We start from the raw sequence: 25,677 nt of genomic DNA, 5'->3' as shown, positions 1-25,677 counted from the left end.
TGTTTAAAGCTCTGGTGTTCATTGTGCCTTGGTTTTGAGCATCCCCAGGCCCCGTCCAGTGAGAGAGGGGGAGATCCAAGACTGTGCCGCGAGTGATTAGAGTCTACGGTAATCCGACCCATCCAGTGATCAGCGAGCTGGTAGAGGAGGAGTCTCACACACAGGGAGGAGAAAGACTGACAGGGACCAAGGGGAGTTCTCCATGCGCACACCCCTACAAACATACACACGCAAACTCCTGCTCTTACACATCGCTTTACACACAGGCAGGGATCTTACGCACGAAGGACTTTGCATGAGAGGAAACCAAACCAGGATCTGGACAACCTGTAAGCTTCACATGGCACATGGTAAGTCTGGAAGCACTGAAGGAACAAGCTTAGACGGTTTAAGTACTTTATAAACAGATTGCAGTGAGGTTTGTCTCAAAATGATATTTAATTTGGATTGACAGTAAAGTCCGTAAATCTACGGTTTTATGGAGTAATGGTGTAGATGAGAATGTTGAAACAAATCTGAAAATGAATTTCAGACTAAAACACCAAGAGCTTGTCGGATTTAGTCTTAAATTTGGTTTTGGTCTACATTGGTCTAAACCCTACATGAGGGTGAAGATCTGGAACGAATTAAAGTTTACTAAAAATGTTTTGGCTTCACTTAACAGCTCTGTTGCGAAAACCATAGAGAACCGCTGTGCTGTCTACATACGCATCTTAACTGAGAGGGACCTCATAAGGGATTGATTTGAAATGCTCTGCGTTGGGACTAACTCTAGTTACTAACGCTCTGCATGGGAGACTTTACTCAAAATAGATTTTTAAAGAGTCTGCATGTTTACAAGCGAACAATATGATACTCTACCAAGCATTAGGAACTGGGTACAATTTCAATCGGATTCAATACTTTATTGATATGGGAGAAGCCTTAAATTGCTAGTTTTTGCACATCCACCTGCTTCCACATTAAGGACCAAATAATGCTAATTTATGCTGCTGTCTTTAACCAAGTGCACAAAGTTCATTCTGCCAATTTGGATTGTGTATTTCAGATCTGGAATCCTAAAAACGGACAGAAACCACCTGAACCCAAAAGCACAGGCTCTTTTCCTAAGTGATTTACATTGCAAAGCCGCAATCTACTCGTCTCGGACTTGCGTAACCAACTATGTCAAAGGATGAGGCAATTCCGAGCCCACCTCCAGAGTGGCCGGAAGAAATCTTAATGTAAACATATATTGGAAAAGCCTGGAGGAGAAGTCATCATGAGAAGGAATCTCTAGGACACTGGTAGAGTACTTCATAACCAACCCGCAGAAGGCTCTCGCCGTCGACTCATTACATGGATATACAGTGTGGATGGACAGCTCACGCTAGCGCCTCCATGAGGGATTTGCCCTCCCCTCCTGTTGCCTGAGGTCAACCCAACACAACGCCACCTTGATAAGTCTGGCTTAGCTGGCCACTTGGTAAGGACACATCTTCTTTTGTTAGCATAAGCTGCTACTTACAGCCGGGGTGTTAAACACTGCAGATCGCCACAGATTCAGGAAGCACCACTGTGCTAGAGCGCATAGATCATGATTAGTAAACAGGTTGTTACATTAACTGAATCAAGATGCTGAAGTTTTCCGAACTTGGGGAAGTCATATCATCTCAGAGATTACCAAGACATCTGTATTTGTCTCTTGATAAGAAATCTTGATCTTATATTGTTTTATCAGATGCATTAGACAGAAAAGGGAAGTCCCTGTTTGGTGCTTTTTACATTAGACCACAACAAAGTCCCCTAGGAGAACCTTTGATTCCTGCCCTAGACCTTCAGGCCACCATTCATCACTTACAGTCCATTTGAGTTCAACAAGCTTGACAAAGTCTTTTTTTAACCCATACCTTTGCAAAGCGGATCTCTGTCGGGCCAGAGGTATTTATGAGTAGTTTGATGTTTCCAAAGACAATCTGTTGTTATTCAGGAACTCCCTTTGGGTTAATCCGCATTTACTCTTGTGACAAAATCTATTGCATCCCAGATATGCACTAGTAGATATTCTTATTGAAGACTGTGACTGTTCCCTTTTGTTTCATACATTTAGAAAGGCTGATATATGGCAGCTGACCCATAGAGATGACCTAATCATACTCGTCTATGGGATCTGGTGCATTTTGAGGTGCCAAAGGCATGGCAGGTTAAGCTTATATTCACTTGAGCCTTTCAACTCCCGTAACCTGGGATTCAATCGGGCTTAGTTTGCAAGCCTGAGTAAGGTCTGCACTGTAAAATCGATGCTTTCACCCACACTCTTTCCCCTAGACCTCAGAGGGAACTCTCAAAATCGGCTTGCAGGTGCAGCGTTATCCATTCGAAATGTGACCCTGAGCTTGACACGTTTCATTTTGATCCCCGCGCATTTTTCCCTATAGAAGATCTTGGATGGGTGCGTTTGTTTTCTCTGCCTGTCCTGCTCCGACATGCTCAGAGCAAGCTGCATTGAAGTGTGCCAGTCGCTAATCATCAGGATGTTTAAAATGCCATCACGCACAATAGCACCAGGGTTTTATTTGAGTGCGATCTGCTCTTCGGCACGCAGAACTGTCTGGATTGAGGCGAATTTCTTCATTGGCTTGCGAAAGCAAACATTTGTGGCATTGAATCCAGACCGTAAAATTCCACGATGCAACTGATTTATGGTTTACAGATTTGACTATCCATTTGTAATATCTGATAACACAGCTGTTGCCAAACAAAAAACAACAACTATGGAAGTTCTAAATCATGCATACGTGATTAAAACAGTGTTGAATATATTGCGGTTTTGCATGCATTAATCAGGATGGGATATGCAAAGGTCACGTCCTTTTTGGCTATTGATCACTGGAGCGACGCACATGTGCATGTCTCTCCATTGTGCATCTGGGCTTTTATTCCTGTCAGATGTTCCAGTCTTTCCCTACATGATGTACATTTTTACTACCAGCCACAAAAAATAACATGGGTGAAAGATGGCAGGAAATGCACTCGCAGCATTCACACAGAGCGGGCGAAATGACTGCTCTAAACTTTGGAAGCTCGGTTATATGATGATATCAAATTCCTGCCGAAGTAAATCCTCAGTGGATCCACAAATTAAACCACAGAACTAAACTGTTGACTGGGCCCACACGGAAACTCCATGGGACTGAATGCCTGTCAGTCACAAACTTCTGCACATGCCCTGTCCTTTGTGTGTTTGTTTAGTGAATAAAACAGGAAAATTGGATATATTACATAGCTACTAATACCAGCTGTATGAAGATATTCACCCTCATGTCATTCCAACTTCCAATTTGGGGTAAAAACAACATTGGAGCCCATTGAATCTCATTGAACAGACTTTTTTAGTATCTCTTGTGTTCATATTTAAGGGTGAGTAGATTTTTAGGTGAACTGTCCCCGTCCCCACATTTTACTTAACATAAATCAAGTACTTAATATAAATCTACTACACTGAATTCTCCAAACTTTCCTCTCAAAGTCAGCACAAAAGATGCAAAACAGCACCAATTGCTTCTTAATAGGGATAGTTCATCAAAATTTTAAAATATTCACTCTATATTCACTCAATCTTTCCAAACTCATTTCACATTTTCTTCTGCTGATAGGAAAATATCATATTTTAAAGTTGGGGTAAAACATAAAACATTTTTTTTGAACATTTCTTTTGTTCATACAGGTTTGGAAAGATATGGTTTTGGAAATATATTTTTGGTGAACTGTTGTATAAATCCATTGCACAAAAATCCATACATTGTATAATTCCACACTGAATTCAGCTGACTTTCCTCTCCAAATCTGCACAGAAAATGAAAAACAAAAAAGGTCTTAAAGATACAGAACAGGGCAGAATTACATAAAACTAGCGAAACACTGAGGACTTTGAATCAGATTTAAAAGAGGTATTTGGCATGCGCACTGTACCCTTTTGTATCACAGAATATAATCAAACTCTTTGTCATCAAAAGAGATAAAACACTTGAAAGTAGGGCTGCACGATTATGACACAAATCATAATTGTCGATTATTCCCTTGAAATTGTAATTGTGATTATTAATTACGATGATCACAATATAATAATAAAAATATGAATGGTATTATAATGTTATACAACTAAAATTAAAATAATGAGAAAAACCCTTAAGATAACACGTAGAAAGAAAAAAACACATCTTAAGCACGCAGAATAACATAATTGCCGCTTTAAACGATTACGTAATTGTGGCATCCATAATTGTAATCGCGATTAGAAATTTGATTAATTGTGCAGCCTTACTTGAAAGGGAGTTGAAGTCCTTTTAAATTACACTGCTTATAAATGAAATTGGCAAAAGGCCCAAAAATAAAATAAAACAAGGTAAAATGTTGGACAGAAGATGAGAGTACTGTTTATCCTTGTGTAGCAGATCCAACTCTGTCCATAAGAGACATCAGGCTGAGGACAACAGGTCAGGTTCAAACCACCTCCATTTATTGGCTCTGGAAGAACATATGGGACATAATATCCGTTGCCCTAACCTCCTCCCACATTATACACAATATTGACTGAGAAAAGTGAGAAGAAAACATGTGCATCTTGCCTCGCCAGAATAAATTTTCGCGATCTGAGCTGACGCATTACAACAATTGCTTATGTTTAGAATTCTATACATTAAAGCACATAAAAAGATGCTACCATAAATATCTTTAATAAGAAATAAAGAAATTAAAATGACTGGTTGAATATTCATCCCTCAATTGCTATCTCTGCACAAACCAATGACAATGACGTTTAAGAATAATGTTTGTATGAACCAAATATTCCCTCGTAACAGTCGTACATATTCACATTATACTCTGTAGAACCACCAAACCAGTGCACAAGTTGGATGCAAAGCAATAGAATGCATTACAGAGTAAGAGAAGGTAACTTGACACTTAAATGTGACACCTCATCAGAGGAATCTCCATTGTTAACCTTTTCCCACATTATACACTGTGCACAGACTGCTAATAAGTTGGCTCCATATGTGTCCAGTAAAAGTAGCAAGGTAACAATACACAAAATCACACATGTATGCTTTACTTAGAACATATTCAGTTTAATATTTAATCAACTTGAACTGAATGAACACTTTTAAACATACTGATATTAACTGGGAAGAGTGAGAAGAAAATGTGCATCTTGCCTCATCAGCGTCTAATTTTGTGGTCAGAGCTAATGTAACTCCTGCATTCTCCAAAGGCACTGATAAGTTTCGCAACACATTAGATGAATGTGATGGGCAAATGCCACAAGCCAAATTCAAACCCACATCACCAGCATAAGCACCTTGGCACAATGTTCTGAAGCATGTGCAATAATTGAGCAATTATTTTCCTGTTGAAGCATCTGTCAGGGTTGTGCAAAATGTTTGAGTGTGAATTTAAACTGGCCACAACAAACAGGAAATTGAATGGGATGGAATTTGAAAAAACTGAAATTTGACAGAGCAGGTTTCTTTTGATATGAAAGTCTCAGCTGTCAAATAGTGTAATTTTTTTTTAAGAAATTCAAACAATAAATACCGTTTTGTGGCTCTTTAATGTGTCGTGACAGATCACTCTAGCTCCTCAGCTCAACCGATCATCTCTTCCTCTTTACTAGTTATACAGGTAGCACAAAATAAACATGAATGAACATCAGAAGGTATCTTGTTTCAGCATGTGGAAAGACGTCAATACACACCATTTTTCAAGTTCAAGTCCACCAATGTTTTTCTACTCTCCTGTCTGGGGTACGTTTCCCAAAAGCAAATGCGGTCGCAAGTTCCGTAGTTGCCAATAGAATTCAGTGGAACTAATGACGATAGTTAGCTAACGATGATTTTAGGAAATGCACCCCTGGTTTGTTTTGTCTGACAAAATGGTTATTATGATGTCAGATCACCTGTCATTCAAACTCCTGGCGAAGGGGCAGTTGGAATCACGAGTATCTACTGAATTGCAATTCTAATTATACAACACGGGTAATGCACTCTGTGAAATTAAGTGTTTTTCAACCATAGAAGACAAACATTTCAACAGGTAGCAAATATGTACGGCCTATAAACCTTTAAATTTTAAAGCTTTTTAAAACTTTCAAACAAGGCTTTTTAAAGCTTACATTTCAATATATGATAAACTTTGTTGTTCTAGTTAAAACTCACATGAATTTCTTTGAACTTGATTTGAATCCTACACTCATTTAAACTCAAACTGCATTGTAAAAAATGAATTGAATTATAATTGAAAAGGCATTCTCCATTCTCCTGAATGGCGCACGATCTTTACACTGTCAAAACGAAAGCACGTCGCTAACGCATAATGTTTCAGCCTCTTCATACAGATATATGCATCGTTCAGCGTAACGTATTGAAGTGTTAGTTCCAGGGTTATGGTCCGATTTTACACTCGTTCACAGGTTTAGAAAGTGACAGCTGTTGTATTTCAGACATAGCATCCACACATGGACTGGCTGACCTCCAAATACACAAACTAAATGCTAAATGGTGTCTTTCACAGCTGTCGACTAACACTTCCAGTAAACATGCAATTTCTATGAGCAGATGCTCAGAGCCTTTGTCGGTGTTTATGGCATATTTTGAAATTGAGCCCGAATGTGACATCATGTTTAGTTTATATGCAACATTTAGGGTCAGCAGATGATAGGACACATTGGCATAACAACTGATAACTTAGCATGCTAACTGCTCCTCTGTTTAAATACGCATTCAGAAATTAAATACACAGAGACTAGCAAACCGTTTCAACAATAGATGTTGAAATAGTTTATTATGCAGTCTAGTTATGTAACCACTGGCCGATTTGTAAGTGACCCACTTCAGCTGCTGCAAACATTTCATATACAGAAGCCCGTATAAAGTATCTGGACCCTTTTAGACTTAATTAGCCAGATGTAAAAATGTCTTAACGTCATTGCATTAGATAACAACATATCAAAGCAAGTATCTCAAATGCGGCAGGATCTTTTCTTGAAACTAAACTTTCTTTTTCATTTTTGAAGGCTCAGTGTGTTTGAATCAGCTGGTGTTTTGGTGATTTTTAGGTGTAGAGAAATCACATTAACTCTCAACATCATCAAGTAACCATAAACAAACAAAATACTCTTTCTTTTTAATACGACATCTATGATTTTGTCAAATGTGTTTTGTGCATCTTTCTTTACAGTAAATGACACACACTTTGACATTTTATCTAATGCAATGGTATTCAGACATCAAGTCAAACGCAGGTATGTATGACTGAATCTAGTGATGGGGTTAGCAGCTGACATGTGACTTGATTGAAGCTTTTAGATTCATTTATATTTGATTGAGATCTTTATATCAGACACAGCCAAGAACGAACAGTCTAGAGATAAAGTCGTACTCAGAATTGTTATATATAAATGAGCTACTAATACCAAAGCTTTAATTAGCCCACAAATAACCTTTAAATAAACTTCAGCCTATACTAGCACACGTGCACTGAAAAAAAGGTGTAGGATTTACTTAGAAACCACTTTCATTCAATAAATATTAATAAAATTCACAATTACAAAGAAACGGCAAGTAGGACTTTGAATTAAACATTACATTTTGAAGTAGAAAAACAATACAAATGAAAGCAAAACAGATAAAAACAAAAAAAAGTTAAATATGCATCGAAAATATTTTGAAACGATTTTCACTCAGAAATTGCTAGTAAATTTCACAAATAATTACAGAAAAAGGTAAGTAACACGTTGAATTAAATGTGAAATTTTGAAGTAGAAAAAGTGAAATAGTATTTTGTTGTAAAACGTATTCTAATAATCTTTGTTTATGACTAATATAATTTTTTTGCAGTGTATAAAATAAATCAAAATAAATATATAATGAATATAAACATTTTAAAAATTATATAATGAAAATGTATTATTATATAACAATTAATTTTTTTATGATTTTATGTATTATATTGTTTATTTGTCCCTGGTTAGGCTTTTAGTATGGACCTAAAAATATAACAAGCAAAAAAAAAAAAAAAATCACAGTAATAAAGTAACAAAATAAATAAATATTAAACAATGCTCTAAAGACAAGTATTTCAGAGTAAATCCAAACTCATTAAGTGTACTGTTTACAGACCCCGCGAGCCAATCCCAGGTGTTAGCCCACGTGACGCTAGATAAAGCAGGCCGCATTAGTGCTAATCCCAGCCTGATCTTTGGAGTGCGTTCCTACCCCCTTCTGCTCTCCAGCCGCCATCTATCTGCCCTGTGATGGACACGAGTGGTGCGAGGCCTTCACCCAAATGGCTGAAGTGACCAAAGCTTTACGCGCCTGTGCTTTTCAATGAAGAGCGTAAAGTAGGTGTCACGCTTCATCAGAATTTATCATGCATTAAATGGCTTCACCTTTCACCCTACAGTTTATGGCTCTAAAACACAGAGTTCTTGAACTGTAATGTTTAGCTGATGTGTTTTATGGAGGCTGATTATTTGATAAATGCGAGTGACAGGACTGAAAATGGAAAAGGGTTCTTACAGTCATGTCAAATGTAAGGTTAATGGAAAAGTCCTGGACAAGTCTGATCTATTTTCTACACTGTTAAAAAAAAAAAAAAAGAAAAAAGATTATTGGAGTATGTTTTAAAATAAAATACTGTTTCAGTTTTTCTACTTCAAAATTTGTATTAATTCAAAGTGTTTCTTGCTGTTTCTTTGTAACTGTTGGTGAAATTTACTAGCAATTTCTGAGTGAAATTGTTTATACACCAAATTCTTTCCGGTAAATCAGATCTTACTATAATTTTAAACAAAGTAAAAAATGTCAACCTCCCCAGCTTAAAAAAAAACTTTCTTAGAAGGTTAACATTCACATTAAGCTATAAAAACGAGTTTTAAAACTTGTTATTTTCTTATTTATACAAACATTAGAAAAAACATTAAGGGAACGTTCCATTTTGTAAATATTTTGGGAGCGTTACTTTTGAATGTTCTCGGAACTTTCTGAAACTAGTTAATAGTTAACACAACACGACACTAAATGTTCGTCCAAATTAAAATGTTTAAAAAAAAATGCATTCTTTAAACAATGTTTAAATTAAACATTTTTGTGCTAACATTTTGGGAATGTTATTAAAGACCAGTAACTTTAAACAAACGCTCTATTATTGTTACTGGCAGAACGTTTGTTCATAACTTTGAGAAAACATAGCCAGTACATTCTGAGAATGATTCCTGTGAAAAAAACTAAACTTTTTTAAAAATCTTCAAAAACAACTACATCAAAAATAACAGTGGAAAAGTGATGGAAATTCAAAGGATGTTGCCAAATGTGTTTTAGATAGCAAAAATTCAAGTTTCAGTACATTTACTGGAAATTAAGCATGAGTGACAAACTACCAGTTTCCTGAGTTCTGGAAAGCTTCTCACTTGAATTCGAACATGAGAACCTTTCCAGAGCTGATAAAAACTTGTTCAGGAAACAGATAGTTTGTCACACTGTATGTTTTCTAATCATTTGCAATTGCCAGTAGAAAACTTTAGACACACATGCAGTCATATAATTTACAGCTGGGTGTGTTCAAGTTGACAACAGCAAATGCGAGTCTATAGGTGGGCGGTACGAACAAAACCTCATGTCACAGCATGCGTAATATCATATGACGCTAACAATATAAATCACAATGTTGTTTTTGGCGGTAACACTACACATAATGGTTTATGTATTAAATAACCATCTGGCAATGGCTATTTCTGTATAATACAGTGAATTAAATATATTACCGTTTTATTTTGGTTTGTGTCCATGCAGTTCCAAAATATCGGATTATTTACAACAAATGAATAATATAAAGTCTATCATTGCAAAACAGCTTCACGTTATGAAAAACTTTAGTTTAAAACAAGAGTCAAATTATTTAATGGACAGTTCTGAATCTAAATTCTGATTGGATGAGCCAAATTCGAATTCTATACTAACGCATTACGTTATGGATCAAAGGTGTGGGGTCAGAAAGATTTTTTTTAAAGAAATGAATACATTTATTCAACAAGAATGCATTAAACTGATTTTAAAAATTACAGTAATGATGTTTATAATGTTACAAAATATTTCTTTTTCAAATAAATGCTGTTCTTTTGAACTTTCTATTCAAAGAATCCTGAAAAATAAAATGCACCACGGTTTCCGCAAAAATATGAAGCAGCACAACTGTTTTCAACATTGATAATACTCAGAAATGTTTCTTGAGCAGCGTATCAGCATATTAGAATGATTTCTGAAGATCATGTGACACTGAAGACTGGAGTAATGATGCTGAAAATTCAGTGTTGTATCACTGCAATAAATTACATTTTACAATATATTCACATATTAAATTTATTTTAAGTTCTAATCATATTTTTCAGCTTCTTTTCTAGTATGTACCTATTCCTATATGACACCATAGAAACCGTTATGCAATGCACATTAATATCTCATGCAAAAAAAGCATGAGGCTGACAGGACAGGCATCAATATCAGCTGTGATCTCCAAATGACAAATGTTTGTTTTTCTGGAATATTGTATCCTGTCATACTGTAATCAATCTGATCATATCAGAGCACTGCGACGACATCATTTATCAGATTACACAGACACGTGCTTCTCAGAAACTGTAAAGTGTGACAGCAATGTGAATTCTTGTTAAACTATCTGTTTTCGCCAGCTACAGATAAGAGATAAGATGTGAAGTTCCTGATGCTGTGATAGATGAAAAGAAACAGACATTCACTCTCTTCCAGGGAAAAAAGTTTGTTTTGTTTTCTTACAAAGCCCTCTCAACCCCTTCTGACAAGCCTTTTTAATGCATTTCCCATTGAATCATAACAGCCTTTACATGATTTGCTACTTGCTAGTCTTTTGCAGCATCTGATTAGACTGCACACGCTGAATTATTTTACAGTGTGGTAAATAAACAAAGCTTTTACAATAAAATAGTATTTCTACGTTCTGTCTTTTTACTTACAAATTTCATGTTTAATTCAACGTGTCACTTGCTGTTTCTTTGTAAATATTTATGACATTTACTTGCTATTTCTGAGTGAAAATTGTTTTAAAGTACATCCTAGACCAAGATAGTTTTATGATGAATCATCAACATTTTTGGTCTGTTTTTCTGGGGGCGGAAAAAATAAGAAAAAGTGTGAATGGCCTCAAAACTTAATGCACATGGAATAAATGCGATGCATCTAATTTTCTTTCTGTCATGGATTCGTTATAAATGCATGAAGAAAATATTTACAATTCAAAAGTAAACCAGAATAAGTTTACTGTTCTAGTTTAAAAATTCTGAATTGTGACATGGTTGGCTCCTTTATAATAAATTGCTTTTATTTCAGATGGAAGTACCTGCTAAAGGAGCAAAGTTGCAGCTTGTGCAAGCAAAATTAATTTGAGTTAAAGCCCACCATGCTGCTTATTTGATGGTTTAATCATAAAGTATATACAGTACATTAACTAAAATATGTTGCATGCAGTCTCTGAAATAAGGATTATATTACATCACTAATGTTTTACAATCAGTCAGATCACAGCTGTTTAAAATAGATGAGGTAACACTTAATATACAACAATGACATCATAACATAATTCATCAAACACACTGCAGTTAACGTCAGACTCAATAATCAGCATGAAGCATGTCTCAAATTTAATTGTCCATTGCGTTCATAATGGTCTGTGTAAATAAAGTTAATTAGCAGAACACCACTGATGGTAACGATTGACCTCAACAGGCCAATTCATCAAATGGCCATCTCTGAAAACTCTAATTGCTGTTTGATTATTTGTACTGCAACTAAAGGGCGATTAAAGCAGAAATGGCGAATAACCGTTAGCGGTAATACATGCCGTATGAATCTGAAGACAGTTTATTGGTACTGGTTAAAGGTTCTGTTGTATATTGTAACACATTTTGCTGCCCGGATTACCATGGATTTCAAAATACACAAATCTCATGAAACCAAACAAGAACGTATGCAGGTCATAATTCATCCATTTGACATTTTGATTGAAGTAAATGAAGCCTATTTAGAGGACCATAAAGATTTTTTATAGCATTGACAGTGTTTTCATGTGAGTTTGGGAAGAAATATGACCGGAACATGTTTTCATGACATTCGTTTAAATAATGATTATCTATTCATTATCATCTGTTGGACGTTTTGAGCATTTAGACGTGCCAGATCTATATTCGAGCCAGATCTATATTTGGTCAAGTGAAGAAAGTGACGAGAGTGATAATGTCGTTTCCAAAATACACAGCGAATGAGATAAAGAGACCAGAACACAACAAAAAGGACTACATGCTTTCCAACAGCTTGAGAAGTTCGTCGAGACACTGAATTCCAGACTTATTAAAAAACGCATTCATTTTGATATTAAAAACAATAATAGCTTGTTTACTCTTTTTTACACAGACATTGAGCTCTTTCTATACATAGAGGGTAATGCCACATGATACACTATCAAAAAGTAATCAAAGTAAATAATCATCATAGTAAATAATAGTCAAGTAAATAATAAAAGTAAATACTTTTTATCAAAGTAAATAGAAAAATTAAAATTGGCAAAAAATGACTGCTTTCAGCATTACAATCGGGTGAAAGATTCTGAAATTTTGAACTATTAAATATGGGGGGGAATGCATTTAATTTTCATTAAAAAGGTCACAATGAAAAACTGCCCTAAAAATTATCTTTATCTTGTTCATTGTACATATTTTTTTCAGGGTGCATATAAACCAGACATGAACCACTCCTCTTCTTAAAATAAAAATAAAATAAAATAAAAAATGTAATTAAATAAAAAAAATAAATTAAAAAAAATCTATCTATCTATACTGAAAAAATAATATGCTAGATTTACTTAAAAATATAGTGCATCATTTTTGCATCCCTCTTCTTAAGTAAATTTCACATGGAATTTTAAGCAGTGTTACCTAAAAATCTTTAGTTGGCTATGCTTAAATGTTTGAGTATCCCAGTGAACGGTTTTGCTCAAATTTATTAGCTGGTGTGACAATATTTTAAGTAGTTTAAACTAATAAATGTAAGTTATTTCTACAATAAAAGTCTTGTTTACCACATTATAAAATTTAAGCTCATTTAGATTGATAATTTTAAGTTTTTGTATTTTAAAAAAGCTAGGTACTGCTCAATACTTAAAAGTAGTTATATATTACAATGAGTGAAAGACATAACAGACAACTGGTGAATATTAAATGACTTCTTTATTTTTTTTATTTTTTAAAACTTAAATCTCTTAAAACAGTTTGAAAATGACTAAAAATACAGATTACTGAACAACAGTAAACATTCTCTAACAAATAACAGTAAGTATCAACATGCTTTTTAATATTTGTGGTGTTGTATGCTTGTGTGTTTGAGTGCTGAAGTGCTGAGTATGTAATGTGTGGTGTTGTATGCGTGTTGATTTGCATGCGTGAGTTTTGCAATGTTATGTGGCATTAAAAATGCATTAACAAGAATTTAAAAAAAATTCAACATCTTGTTATTCAAAGCTACCCCATTTACACTGCACACGTCTGCGGCGCGTTATGGCTCAGACGAGGTTTTGTTCCGGTGCCAACTCACACCAGAAGCGTTTCAGTATATTGGAGGTAAGAAGCGCCTGTCCTGACAGTGAGGAAGATTGAGTAAATGCGAGCAAGATATATAAACTGAATGCCATGCAGACATGCATTTAATCATAAAGGTTAATCAAAAGCGGGTTTTTTTGTTGTTGTTCTAACATGGTTGGCTAAATGTTTACATTTTGTCCGGTTTAATTCTGTTTATTCCACTCATACAACTCATGCAATTAAACTCCACGCCTTGTCCTTTTTGTCTTTGTGAAAAGGATTTGTGGTGTCATATAACAATGTGTGTTTGTCAACTTTGAGGATGAACCTCTCGTCATCTATTTCTGGCATCTTAACAAGTATATAGTAATGTGAAATACGTTCGGGAGTCTGCACAGGGTGTTTATTTTGAAATTGACAGGATTTTTTAACTTTTATTTTGTATTTGCTGTGCGGCTTGGGCGCAGTGTCTGTCAAAAATAGACTAGGTGCCTATCTTTAGCGGAGCAGCACGGTGAGCCGTAACGCATTGCAGACGTGTGCCATGTAAATCAGGGGTTAGAAGTGTTGCAATCAAGTCAAGCAGGATTTTCTGAAAAAAATCAAATCAAATGTATACCTCAGTGGTTTGAGGTAACTCAGTTTTACAGAATACATCAGGCCAAGAAGGGCAACACATGCATTGCAACACTGGACAATCCCGACAGAACCTCAACACCTTTCAAGACTATTTCTGTCTCTGAAGGACTGCCATCTGGAGAGCCCCCTTGTAGGGTCGTCTTGGGCTATTTCCCGATCAGTGTCCTATAACACAAAACAATAAAATGCATATTGTGCTTTTTTGGTTGTCAGGCTCAACTTTAAAACATGTATGAAGCTCACTGATGGAGACATCCAAAGCAGTCATTAATCTGACCAAATAATTTAAACAAACAAAAAAACTTTCATTTGATTTATTTTAAGATTAGTCATTATTTTCATTATTTAAATTTGCACTTTCCACTTACTATAAAAGTAATTTCAAAGCAAACAACACAAAATTGACCATATTCACTCACCTGGCAATGTGGTAATGTGCAATCAGATTGTCATTGTTCTTTGATTGGAAGACAATCAATCTGTGATCCTGAGTACAAACAGAAATAGAAATTCATATTAATATTAAAAATAAAATGCATGACAGTAATGACAGTGAACATCTAAGATTTAAATGCTAAAATAAGTAAGCAGGATTTTCAGTAAACAGTAAACTTAAGTAGACTTTACTGTATGAATTCAATATACAGATTCTAATCAAAGTTAGTTAATCAGTCAAGAGCAGTGAGTCTTGTGTTGATTAACATTAATGAAATTGCACAGATTTAATGTACTTACACACATCCAGTTTTCTGTTTACATTCACTAAGGAAGTAAACGACTGTTTATGTAAACCTTGAGTGTATTCAACAGTTTAAGAGCAATTAGTTGTGAAGATCTTGGTTCACTATTTGTGCTGTGTGGCTTTGCGTGTGCGCGCGCAGAAATGCTTATGTCAGGACAGCACTCGAGTAAAATCATTTGAAGGTTATAACTGGAATGGCTATGAAAGCCTGTCTACTGATATATACGCCCAGATCTACCACTACAATGCTAACATATGATGTGTATGTCGTATCATGCAGTATGTTGAACTGCCACTGGTACATCGTCACTGTAGCATGATTAGCATTAGCCTACGATCAAAGGCCGACTGTAAAAATTAACCATACAATGTGTATTTTGGTCTCACAAAAGTTGTGACTCCGGCATGCATGCACATGTTTAAGTGTTCATTCGATATCTAGTAAAATATATGATAAAGAAAAGTTCTACTTATTTCACATAACAGTTACTCACCTTCACAGTGGATGAGCAGTCCTCTTCTGAGATCTGGTTTACTAAAATGGCCACCACAAATTGCGCGCTTCAAAGTTAATCCAGTTCGTCACGTGGTATCTGCTTGGATCCTAAAAAATTGTGTTAATTTGACTAAAATTGAGTATTTTTGATTTTACTCAAATTTACTTGTTGTGTTTCTTTATTAATTAAAGTAAACCATGAACTCAATATGTTATGTAACAGTTGTAGCTTTAAATTAAGTAATGTGCAAAACTGAATTTTTATGGTAAATCTGTTTATTTTAATTAGCCATATTTGCTGAGGGCAGACATCTGCTTGGGTCCTAAAAAATTGTGTTAATTTGACTAATTTTTTTTTTTTATTGTTGACTTTACTCAAAATTACTTGTGTTTCTTTATTAATTAAAGTAAACCATGAACTCAATATGTTATGTAACATTTGTAGCTTTAAATTAAGTAATGTGCAAAATTGAATTTAAGTCAAATCTGTTTATTTTAATGTGCCATATTTGCTGAGGGCAGACATAATTTTTTACAGTCTATCTATCTATCTATCTATCTATCTATCTATCTATCTATCTATCTATCTATCTATCTATCTATCTATCTATCTATCTATCTCTGTTAATTGGGACATTTGGAGCCATGGCAATTTACCTGAATTCATCATAACCTCAGACAACCCATTAAGTCTTTAGACCAGGGCCGAAAATCAAACTTCATAAAGTGATGTGGGCCAAAAGGAACTTGCATTATTCCAGACTAAATGGAAAATGTACATTTAAATGCTACATTTCAATGCAAAAAAAAAAAAAATACAACAAATAATGTTAAACCACAAAGTTAAATTGGCAGACCAAATTACAGATCATCATGGGCCAATATTTGCATGCAAGCACTGGTTTGAGCATCTCTACTTTAGACCAACATGAATTGGCAGCCCGACCCACATTGACCCAGTAAGACCACCATATATATGGTCAGTCTGGCAAAACACTTCCAGCATATACTGTCTGGATTTGTCCTTAAATGTTACCCATCTGGGGAAGAGTTTTCCACCTTCCTCTCCTACTCTGGAGAAAACCTACCTAGTGATAGCAATGAAAACAAAGACTTTTCAGCAAAAAAAAAAAAAGAACGCTCAACTGCAAAGACAACACAGCATTGGAAAGAGATTCCTCAACAGGGAAAGAATGCAGTCTTTTGAGAGGATGAAAGAAAAATATGTGTGTACATGCAGGCATAGATATATGCTCCATAGACCTGTTTAGCTGAACAAACAAAAGACAACAGATAGATCTGGCAGGGGACATTATACCAGCAAGCCCACATAGAAGGTTCGAAGAAAGCACTTTAGACTTCCCGAAAACTGGAACGCCCATCAGCCATACCACCCATAACGTATTTGGTTATTAAATATTTTGGTCGAGAAAAAGTGTCGTAACTATAGCAAAATTCCCTTTTCACCATACACTCTTAAAAATAATGGGTGTTTTTGCAGTGATGCCACAGAAGAAACACTTTTGTTTCCCAAAGAACCTTTCAGTTTTTCTTAGAAGAAGATTTTAAAAATCTAAAGAAACTTTTGTGGAATGGAAAGGTTCCATGGATGTTAAAGGTTCTTCATGGAACTATAAATGTCAATAAACTCCTTTATTTTTAAGAAAAATGCAACAAAATAAATCTAGATTCATCTCAACCCATGTAGGTAATTTCAACAACTAATGTAGGTCTGTTTACCGTCATAAATCTGCTCACACTGAATGGATCATCTCTGCAAACAAAGATTCCCCCTAAGGAAAAGTAGGACTAATTGTTTGGACTTGCTTGCGTACGATAATGCCGGGTCTCCACCCAGGTGGATGTTATGAAGGACACACCTTCATGAAGATGAGGAATCAATTGGGGAAAGGAGACAATGACCTGAAAGAACGAACCTCATTCTATTCATCCTGCACAAATGATAACTAACCTATCAACACAGACAGTAGGTTGTATTATAGTATACTTAAGGCTTATTTAAAAAAAACACACATTGTATGCCAAGTATGCTACTGAAAGCAAAGTACAACTAAACTAAAGTACACTAAATGTTTAGTCCCTATAGTGCATACTTAAGTCTTAAAATACTAGTTCACCACAAAAAAAAATTAAGTTATCATTAACTGCCATTTTTTGTCATTATTAAGTGGATTAGGATTTATACTGGCAAGTTCTGGAAAGAAAAAGAAAAATAGTCCTTTAAGATGCATCAAGTCAGCTACCAAACGCAGTTTGTTTTTGTGTCACATGATATGACTGATAGTGATGCAACCTATTTAAACAACAAAGCAAAAGAGATTTGAGCACTATTGCAGAAAAAAAATCATGACTTAAATTTAGGCATGTGCGATATTAAAATTCTGGCTGATACACTGTAAACATTTTTTTTAAAGTTGTAAATAAAAAAATATTATTGGAGTATGTTTTATAAGACATTCATACTTCAATATTTCACGTTTCATTCAGTTTGTGATTTCTCTGTAATTTTTCAATTTGAAAGCAATTTCTGAATGAAAATTGTTTATGTACAGATAAATATTAAATATATACATTTTTTAATATAAATATTAAAATATATATATTTTTCTAAATCAAAAATAAAACACTAAAAACAAATATTAAATAGTAAAGTGACTTTAGACATCACAACATTATAATGTACAGTATGAAAATATTAAATTGAAATTTGCTAACTTTAAATGCACATTTGAAGATTGTTGCAAGTGAAGGAAAATGAGCATATGCTATTAAATGTGCAATTCAGACCCATACAAAATATAGATATCCCTTAAATTTCAGTTTGTTCCTCACATAAGTTATAATATGACTAGCATTACAGCACACAAGTTATATGTGTATGATGGACAGCATTTTTATAATGCTTTTTGCCCTTTTTAGCAGTATAAATCATCCACTTTTGTTGAATGGAAAAGCCTGGATATTCTACCTTAAAAGACAATGACAAGATGACAAAGTCATTTTTGTGCAAACTATTCATTTAATTCATTTTTCCACTATTCCTCAGGAACGTTTTTACAGTTCACTGAAAGCTTTCAATAAATAGGAAGAAAGCCACATATTTCAAAAAGACTGATAAAAATCTCAGCAAGTCGGTCTGAGCTTAACCAAACATCGACGAGTTGTCTAATGGGTTTGTTCTGACATGTGTTTTTCAGTTTCAATGCTCCACGCTGCTCTAAGATGAGGGTATGGAAAGAGGTCACCCTCGCCTTCATCCTGTTTGGTGCCTCATTTTTCCTCCTGCTTTTGAAAACCACATCACCTGTTGGGTCTTCCTACCCAAAGGCCTTAGGGATATCATCAGACCCTTCCTCACAGCCAGCAACCACAGCACTTGAACCGCCACCATCATTCTCATCTTCATTCTCATCAACCTCATCGAGGAAGCCAATGCCGCGCCGAGCAGTCAGAGCCACTGAGGACATGGGCTCTTTTCTCTCAGAATGTAAGAGAAACCTGTTTTTTGTTTTCCTTAGCGACAGTGCCAGTGTGGATTAGGTCGCGTTAACACAGACATGACGGAAGGATTTAATATGTCATTCTACAGTCGCCGTCATGTTTATACTACAAGCCTCTGCAGCCAGTGCTGCTCACTCACATAACTCCTCATTTAACATTCGGTCTGTCAGCTCACTTGATATTTAAGACAAGACCGCCCAGGTGAACAGAGTAGAACATTTAACTAGTAGATATAATTCAAGTTCAAACAAGCTTTATTGTCATTCTGTAATATGTGGAGACATTCAAGGGAATGAAATGTTGTGCCTCACAGGACCACAGTGCTACATATAGACAGACAAGTAATCCTATAAATGTATACATATAACCTATATAAATGTACATATACTTATATAAACCTGTTTACAGAGTAATCTAACTATACTTTACACGAAAAAACTTTGGACGCAATTGTATTTATAAAAGAAACATCACGTAGTGTCATACTTGCCCAGTTGATTGATTAAATTAAGAATTGCAAACATTCTCTGGCATTAAAGTTTTCTGAAATGGTACATTTAAATGTGCAAAGGATGTGTCTAATTAAATATGCACTCATTTGCACTGATAGCTAGAAGGATAAAGACAGGTTCGAAATTATTGTTTCATTTTGTTGACAGAGTCAAAGGTTTTTACAGAGGAGACTCTGGAATTCTCTTTCACATAAATCAGAAAATACTGTCAAAAGATGGTTTTATCAGTGCAAAGTATATATAAACAATCCTCTCTGTTAAAACCTCAGAATATAGACAACTTTACAGTTGTATTCCTATGTAGCTAAGTGCTACAGAAGTAGAGAAAAACTTTAAATATACTTATTATAATTTAAAGGGGTCATATGATGTTACTAAAAAGAACATTATTTTGCCTATTTGGTGTAATGAAAAGTGTTATTTGAGACTTTAGTCTTTGCAACTTTACAGATCTTCTTTATGCACCAAGACCTTGTATCACTTCAAAGAGAAAGGAAAAATTTTAATCGCATCATATGACCCCTTTAAATCTATAGACACAAACATATGGAGTGCAATAAAATAAAGTGGATGTTTTCTTTCCATTGGTCTGAAACAACATCTCAAAACTGACACTTACTTGCCTTAACTCATAAGGTACACTGGACGTTTTGTTGATGTGCTGAAAGTTTAGTTTTAACTAAATTTAGTTTATCATTGTCAACAATATTTTTCACACCTTTTCTTCAACCCCTTCATACACTATGCTGAAACGGCTGCATGAACAGTGTGCACTTGCATGCAAAAGCAATTTTCTTAATACACACCCGGACTGACTCGTAAAGACTGCAAAGAAAAGCAGACCTATTCTCATCTTACATATAGAACAGTGTTTCCCAACCTGGTACACATTTTGGGTGTCTCCCTTAGCTGACACCCAACTCAGTGTCTCTAATAAATGGAATCAGGAGTGTTTTTGATTAGAAAAAACACACAAAATGTGCACTATTAGGTACTGCAGGGCCAGGGTTGGAGTAGCAAAAGGTCAGTGCAAATATGCTCTAAAGCCATCTTAAAGATGGACATAATCCTGCTTTACAACTGATCATTACAATGGTTTAAAGTGAGCGATTTAATTCTTAACAACAGAATGTGCAGGTTAAGCCCTAGAGTTTGACACATGCATTCACTTCCATCGAAATGTATTAGGTATGTTTACATTCACAAATTTTTGCAATTGCATTTAGTTGCACAGCCTTAACCTAGACAGAATTGAAAATGAAGAGCACATGGAAACCTGAAGCTGAATTTTCCCACTTTTCAGACATGTCTCCAGAAAATAAGATTTAAGCAATTTCACTCGTCGCCTTTAGAGTTTCAAACTGTGCTTGCCAAGACACTAAAGTCTCAATCAAAGTCAGATATCTCAAGACCAAGTCATATCGAACATTTCAAATTTCTAACTATAAAGCCCAAACATACTGCCTATCCACATTAATTTTATAGTTCTAGAGACCACAGTGAAGGTAGACGCCATAAAATATCTAATTAGACATAGATGAAAATGAAAGAAAAGTACAAAAATATAAAATCCAGGGTTCAACAATATAGATTTTGTTTCTGGACAGCCGTTAACACTATAAATTCAAAACCACACTTTTGCTGGAAAACAATGATACATGATGCTTTAACACATTTTTACTGAATGCTTTCAAGTTATATTTAACCACATGTGTGTTAGCCAGCTAGATTAATAACATTACCTTTGTGGCCATATGGCCAATCAGCAGAATTGAAACAACAAAGTAGAATACAATGAGTTTGCATTGCAAGACATTAAATGGATGTCCAAAATGGATGAATATAACATTTTCAGTGGCAATGCTGACTCAATGCTGGTCCAATGAACCTATAAAATGAACTGAACATCTAAACCCAACTTTAGCCTTGTTTTCATTTGTCAAATTAAATATGCTTTTACAGTCTTTTGAGCTTTTACACAAAATCAAAAAGATTTTTAGCATTTGAGTAGCTTTTCCCAGTTTTTTTTGTTGTTGTTGTTGAGTAAAATCAGACCTCAGACAAGAACATAATTCAATGTATTTTGTAAAAAACAAGCAATTTGCAAGAAAGTACAACAACAACAACAACAACAAAAACTACAAGGATGTGAGTTCATATGCTTGACAAGCAACTGCTGTAATTCTTACACAGCAACTTGTCTGACCCAGAGTGGCTTCAAAATTCACATCTGAAGCCTGATTGTGCATAATTTATGTTGTAGAACAAAATGCTAATGTAACATTAAAAACAGACCTTATTTTTACTCATAAATCCAAAACCAAAACCACAGAAACTCTGGAGGGAATCCATGCTAAATTAGCCTGGCTTTGGTTTAATGGCATTCAATCGCCCTTTGAGAACTGAGGTTTGTTACCGGCACAGTAACACAAACGCACGTTAAGTATGTTTAACGGCACATTAGTAAATGTTTGGAAAGCATACACATTTGCATACTTGTGTAAAGTATGTTCCTGGCCTGAGAACTCAGTTAAGTCTCCTGAATTATGAAAGAGCAACCTCTAAGTATTAACTTTCTCCTCTGGTGTTTTTCTTCCTCTAGTCTCGTACCTCTTCCAAAGCTTCACCGAGGGCGAGCTGAAGAAGGTGATCACGACCCTGGTGGACCGGAAGGAGAGGAGGATCAGAACCGAGATGGGACGGAGAACCAAACGAGCGCGGAAGGGCCCAAAGCCGTGCTCTCTGCACGAGATCGAGCTCACGGTGAGCGAGCTCGGGCTCGGGTACGAGAGCGACGAGACGGTGAGCTTTAGGTACTGCAGCGGGAAGTGCATCCACGAGCGACGCAACTATGACTTTGTAATGGAGCACATGCAGATAAATAACAGCTCCAGTGAGAAAGGCCGGCGAGGACGGGATAACGGAAAAAAAGACAAGGCACGCAACGCCCCATGTTGTCGCCCTACAAAGTTTGAGAAGAAAATGTCTTTCTTTGACAACAAGGACAGGTTCTACACCATCCAGAACGTCTCTGCGAGAGCATGCGGTTGCGTATGACGAACTGTGGAAACGTCAGGGAGAATGTCTATACATTACGAAGGCAACCGAGAACGTTTCAAAATTCCGTGGTAACCATAGGAATTTTGGAAAGGGCGACCATGTGACACACAGAAACCATGGAACTATTCGAGAGCGTAGGGCAAATTGCAATTCTGAAAAAGATGCTGAGAGGGACCCACAATGCCACCATGGAAAAAGTGAAAGCTACAGAAAAGCGATACGCAAAACACAAAAGATAAGGCCTGAATTGTCTAAAGCCTTGGCAACTATGGGATAAAGATTTGTTTCTGCCTTTTCAGTGGTTACTGGCACTTTTGATTAGCACAGGGCAATGGACTTTAACCAAAGGTGGATCGCTGGTTTAATTCGATGGGACCAAAAGCTGGCGGGAGACTACTTTCGCCTTCCACTGGAAACTTCTGCAGAAGAACAAGTACAGATATAGTAGTATTTAACCGAAGATATAAATATATAGATTAATGGTAGAGGGCTACAGCGACAACTGTATGATGCTCGCTATTGTTACGAATCTGAACACTGAAGTATGAAGTGCAACGCAGCTGTGAAAACTACCTCATTTCTTTCTTTGTTTCTTTTTTGTTTGTTTTCTTAGAAGAATGTAGGCCTACATGCAATGAATCTTGTTCTACCGCACCCACTTCCTGGGATTACGCTAATCAGAAATATGAATCAGAGGTATACATGTAGAGAAATGTTTCTCGACCAAAATCTCCTAGGATGGAGATTACCTAAAACAACACTGTCACTTGAAACGTATATGCACACTATTTCAAACCCCTGAATTTGACCTTAAAGCCTTGCCAAAGCATGTCTGATCAAATCCAAGCTTCTCCTGTCCTTGAGACAATTTACACCCTGATATTTACATTTAAAATAGGAATAGGCAATCCAATTCAATGGCCAATAGGGAAACGTTTAGCTTAAAAAGTTTTCCAAAAGGTGTTGTCCCTCAAAGATCTTAAAAGTTCATTTTTCTCATGGTCATGTTTACATTCTTTTAGACAATGATACTTGAGATACATTGTCTTTTGGAAAGTAATTCCAGGTTTGGTCCTTCTCAACAGCAAATATATACATTTATTATCCTTGAACACATTTATGGACAAGTAATTGTAACCTTCATTTATGCAGATGGAACATTATACTGTTAGAAATAAAGGTTCTTTGTAGCACTTCACATTAAACAAAGATCTGTCCTCATAAGAACCATTTTTTGCTGTACAAGTTCATAAAATTCATAAAATTCATAAAATTCTTGATTCTTTAGATCAAAGTATTGGTTTTGGGGTTCTAAAGCAACAGTAAATTGGGTTAAATCTCACAAAACCTGTCAAGAACAGAACATTTTTATTTTGACATTGTTCCTGGCTATTCATTGCACTCATTCTCACTACAGTAATGCAAAAAATAAAATGAATGAAGTACTATTACTGATGTACATATATTGCAGAAATGTGACCAGGGCAAATTTTCCCATATGCAATTTTCTAAAGCCAAACGGGTACTTAAATATTGTGCAGCTTAAAATCGTTCTCCTTTGACATCAGGCTGTAAAACCCCTTGAACCTTGCACATGCTTCACCCTTCCATAGAAAAAGTTTTTATGTTATCTTTTCTGGACTAATTACAGAGCATGAAATCTGTCATAAACGCAATTAACTGATCATTGTATGTGTGAAGATGAACTGCTGAAGAGACTAATGGTGGAGTTGTAAGCAGTTCTAAGCTGTTCAGACGTACAGGATTAAGCATTAAGTTTAGCCTTGGCCTTTCAGAAACAAGCTGTAAAAGTGTAGCCAGTCTTTTTACTGCTACATTCCAGTTTAATTCCTGTATATATTACACCGTATTTCATGTAAATCAGAAACACAAAAGGACAAATCTGGTTTAAACACACAGCGTGCTGAACAATCTGATATAGTTGGATTTGGTCTGTATCAAATGAGCCACAATCCCCAAATTGGTTCACAGATTATTACAATAATCTACAACTAAGTTTCTTATATTCGCTCACGTAACTTCTTCATTCTTTGCTGTTCTTTCTTACTGAAAAAGACTGTGGTCTAACTGAATAACTCTGAAGTAATTAAGGACAAAACTACAAATGAGATTGGAGTCACGCCAGGATCCGTCAAGCCCTAAACACGTCTTTCCTTCAAAGCTAATGGAATTACTGTAAAAACATTGCAACAGCTAAATGGTGCATGCAGTCATTTTACTCGGATCAATTACATTTCAATTCAGGTGGAAAATTTGTTTTGTCATTTATGTATTTAAACTGTAAATTAAAATGCAATGTAAATGGAATTACCCCGAGATTGCCACACATCGTCAAACCCAGTGCAAGGAATTACTCAACTTTAAACAATCAGTACATCCTGCCCTGTGTAAATATCAGCAGTAGAGAAGACAACAAGTTTTCAGTTTGTTTTTAGAAATGTAGGGCACCCTGCCAATGGTGGATCCCAAGTAAGCGATTGAACTGTGTCTAAGCTTGCTAATTGGATACAGAAGGTGATCGCCCGCTTCGATAAGGCAGTACCAGTGTTGTCTGTGCAAATAAAATTATTTATTTTTTTGGAAAATTGCAAACAATTAATACAATCTGTAAATTAACTTAAAGGAATAGTTCTCCCAAAAATGAACATTTGCTTAAAATTTACTCACCCTCAGGCCATCCAAGATGCAGAAGCAATTGTTTCTTTATTGGAGAAATAAGACTTTTCATCACTTGCTCACCAATGGATCCACTGTAGTGAATGGGTGCTATCAGAATGAGTCTGAATATTATGGATATTATTATATCCAATACAAAAAAAAAATAATAATATTATGGATTATTTAGTCCGAAGCAACAGTTTGAAGTTAAAAGTGTCTTGATGATGGATTTGTTTCTTACAAACACACAGCTTCACAAGACTTTAATAGATGGACTGGAGTGGTGTGGATTACTTGTGGATTATTGAGATGTTTTTATTGGACTCTCATTCTGACGGCACCCATTCACTGCAGAGGATACGTTGTTGAGAAAGTGATGTAATGCGAC

At 35.6% G+C, this 25,677-nt stretch overlaps 1 protein-coding gene across 2 annotated transcripts; it reads left to right on the top strand.

Moving 5' to 3' along the window:
- Positions 1-223: 223 nt before the first annotated feature.
- LOC107552726 (uncharacterized) lies at positions 224-23,687 on the top strand. Of its 2 annotated transcripts, XM_016234698.1 has the most exons (4): positions 224-350; positions 1,049-1,465; positions 18,735-19,024; positions 22,153-23,687. In XM_016234698.1, exons 3-4 carry the CDS (start codon positions 18,760-18,762, stop codon positions 22,605-22,607), a joined length of 720 nt encoding a protein of 239 aa, XP_016090184.1. In that variant the 5' UTR covers positions 224-350; positions 1,049-1,465; positions 18,735-18,759; the 3' UTR covers positions 22,608-23,687. The 2 variants fall into 2 exon arrangements, with proteins under 2 accessions (XP_016090184.1, XP_016090183.1); XM_016234697.1 differs by lacking the exons at positions 224-350; positions 1,049-1,465 and adding an exon at positions 8,171-8,377.
- Positions 23,688-25,677: the final 1,990 nt, after the last annotated feature.

This window comes from Sinocyclocheilus grahami, unplaced genomic scaffold (assembly GCF_001515645.1).
Source record: "Sinocyclocheilus grahami isolate Dianchi unplaced genomic scaffold, SAMN03320097.WGS_v1.1 scaffold456.1, whole genome shotgun sequence".
NCBI classification, from domain to species: Eukaryota; Metazoa; Chordata; class Actinopteri; order Cypriniformes; family Cyprinidae; genus Sinocyclocheilus; species Sinocyclocheilus grahami.
This window is presented reverse-complemented; position numbering and strand designations above follow the sequence as displayed.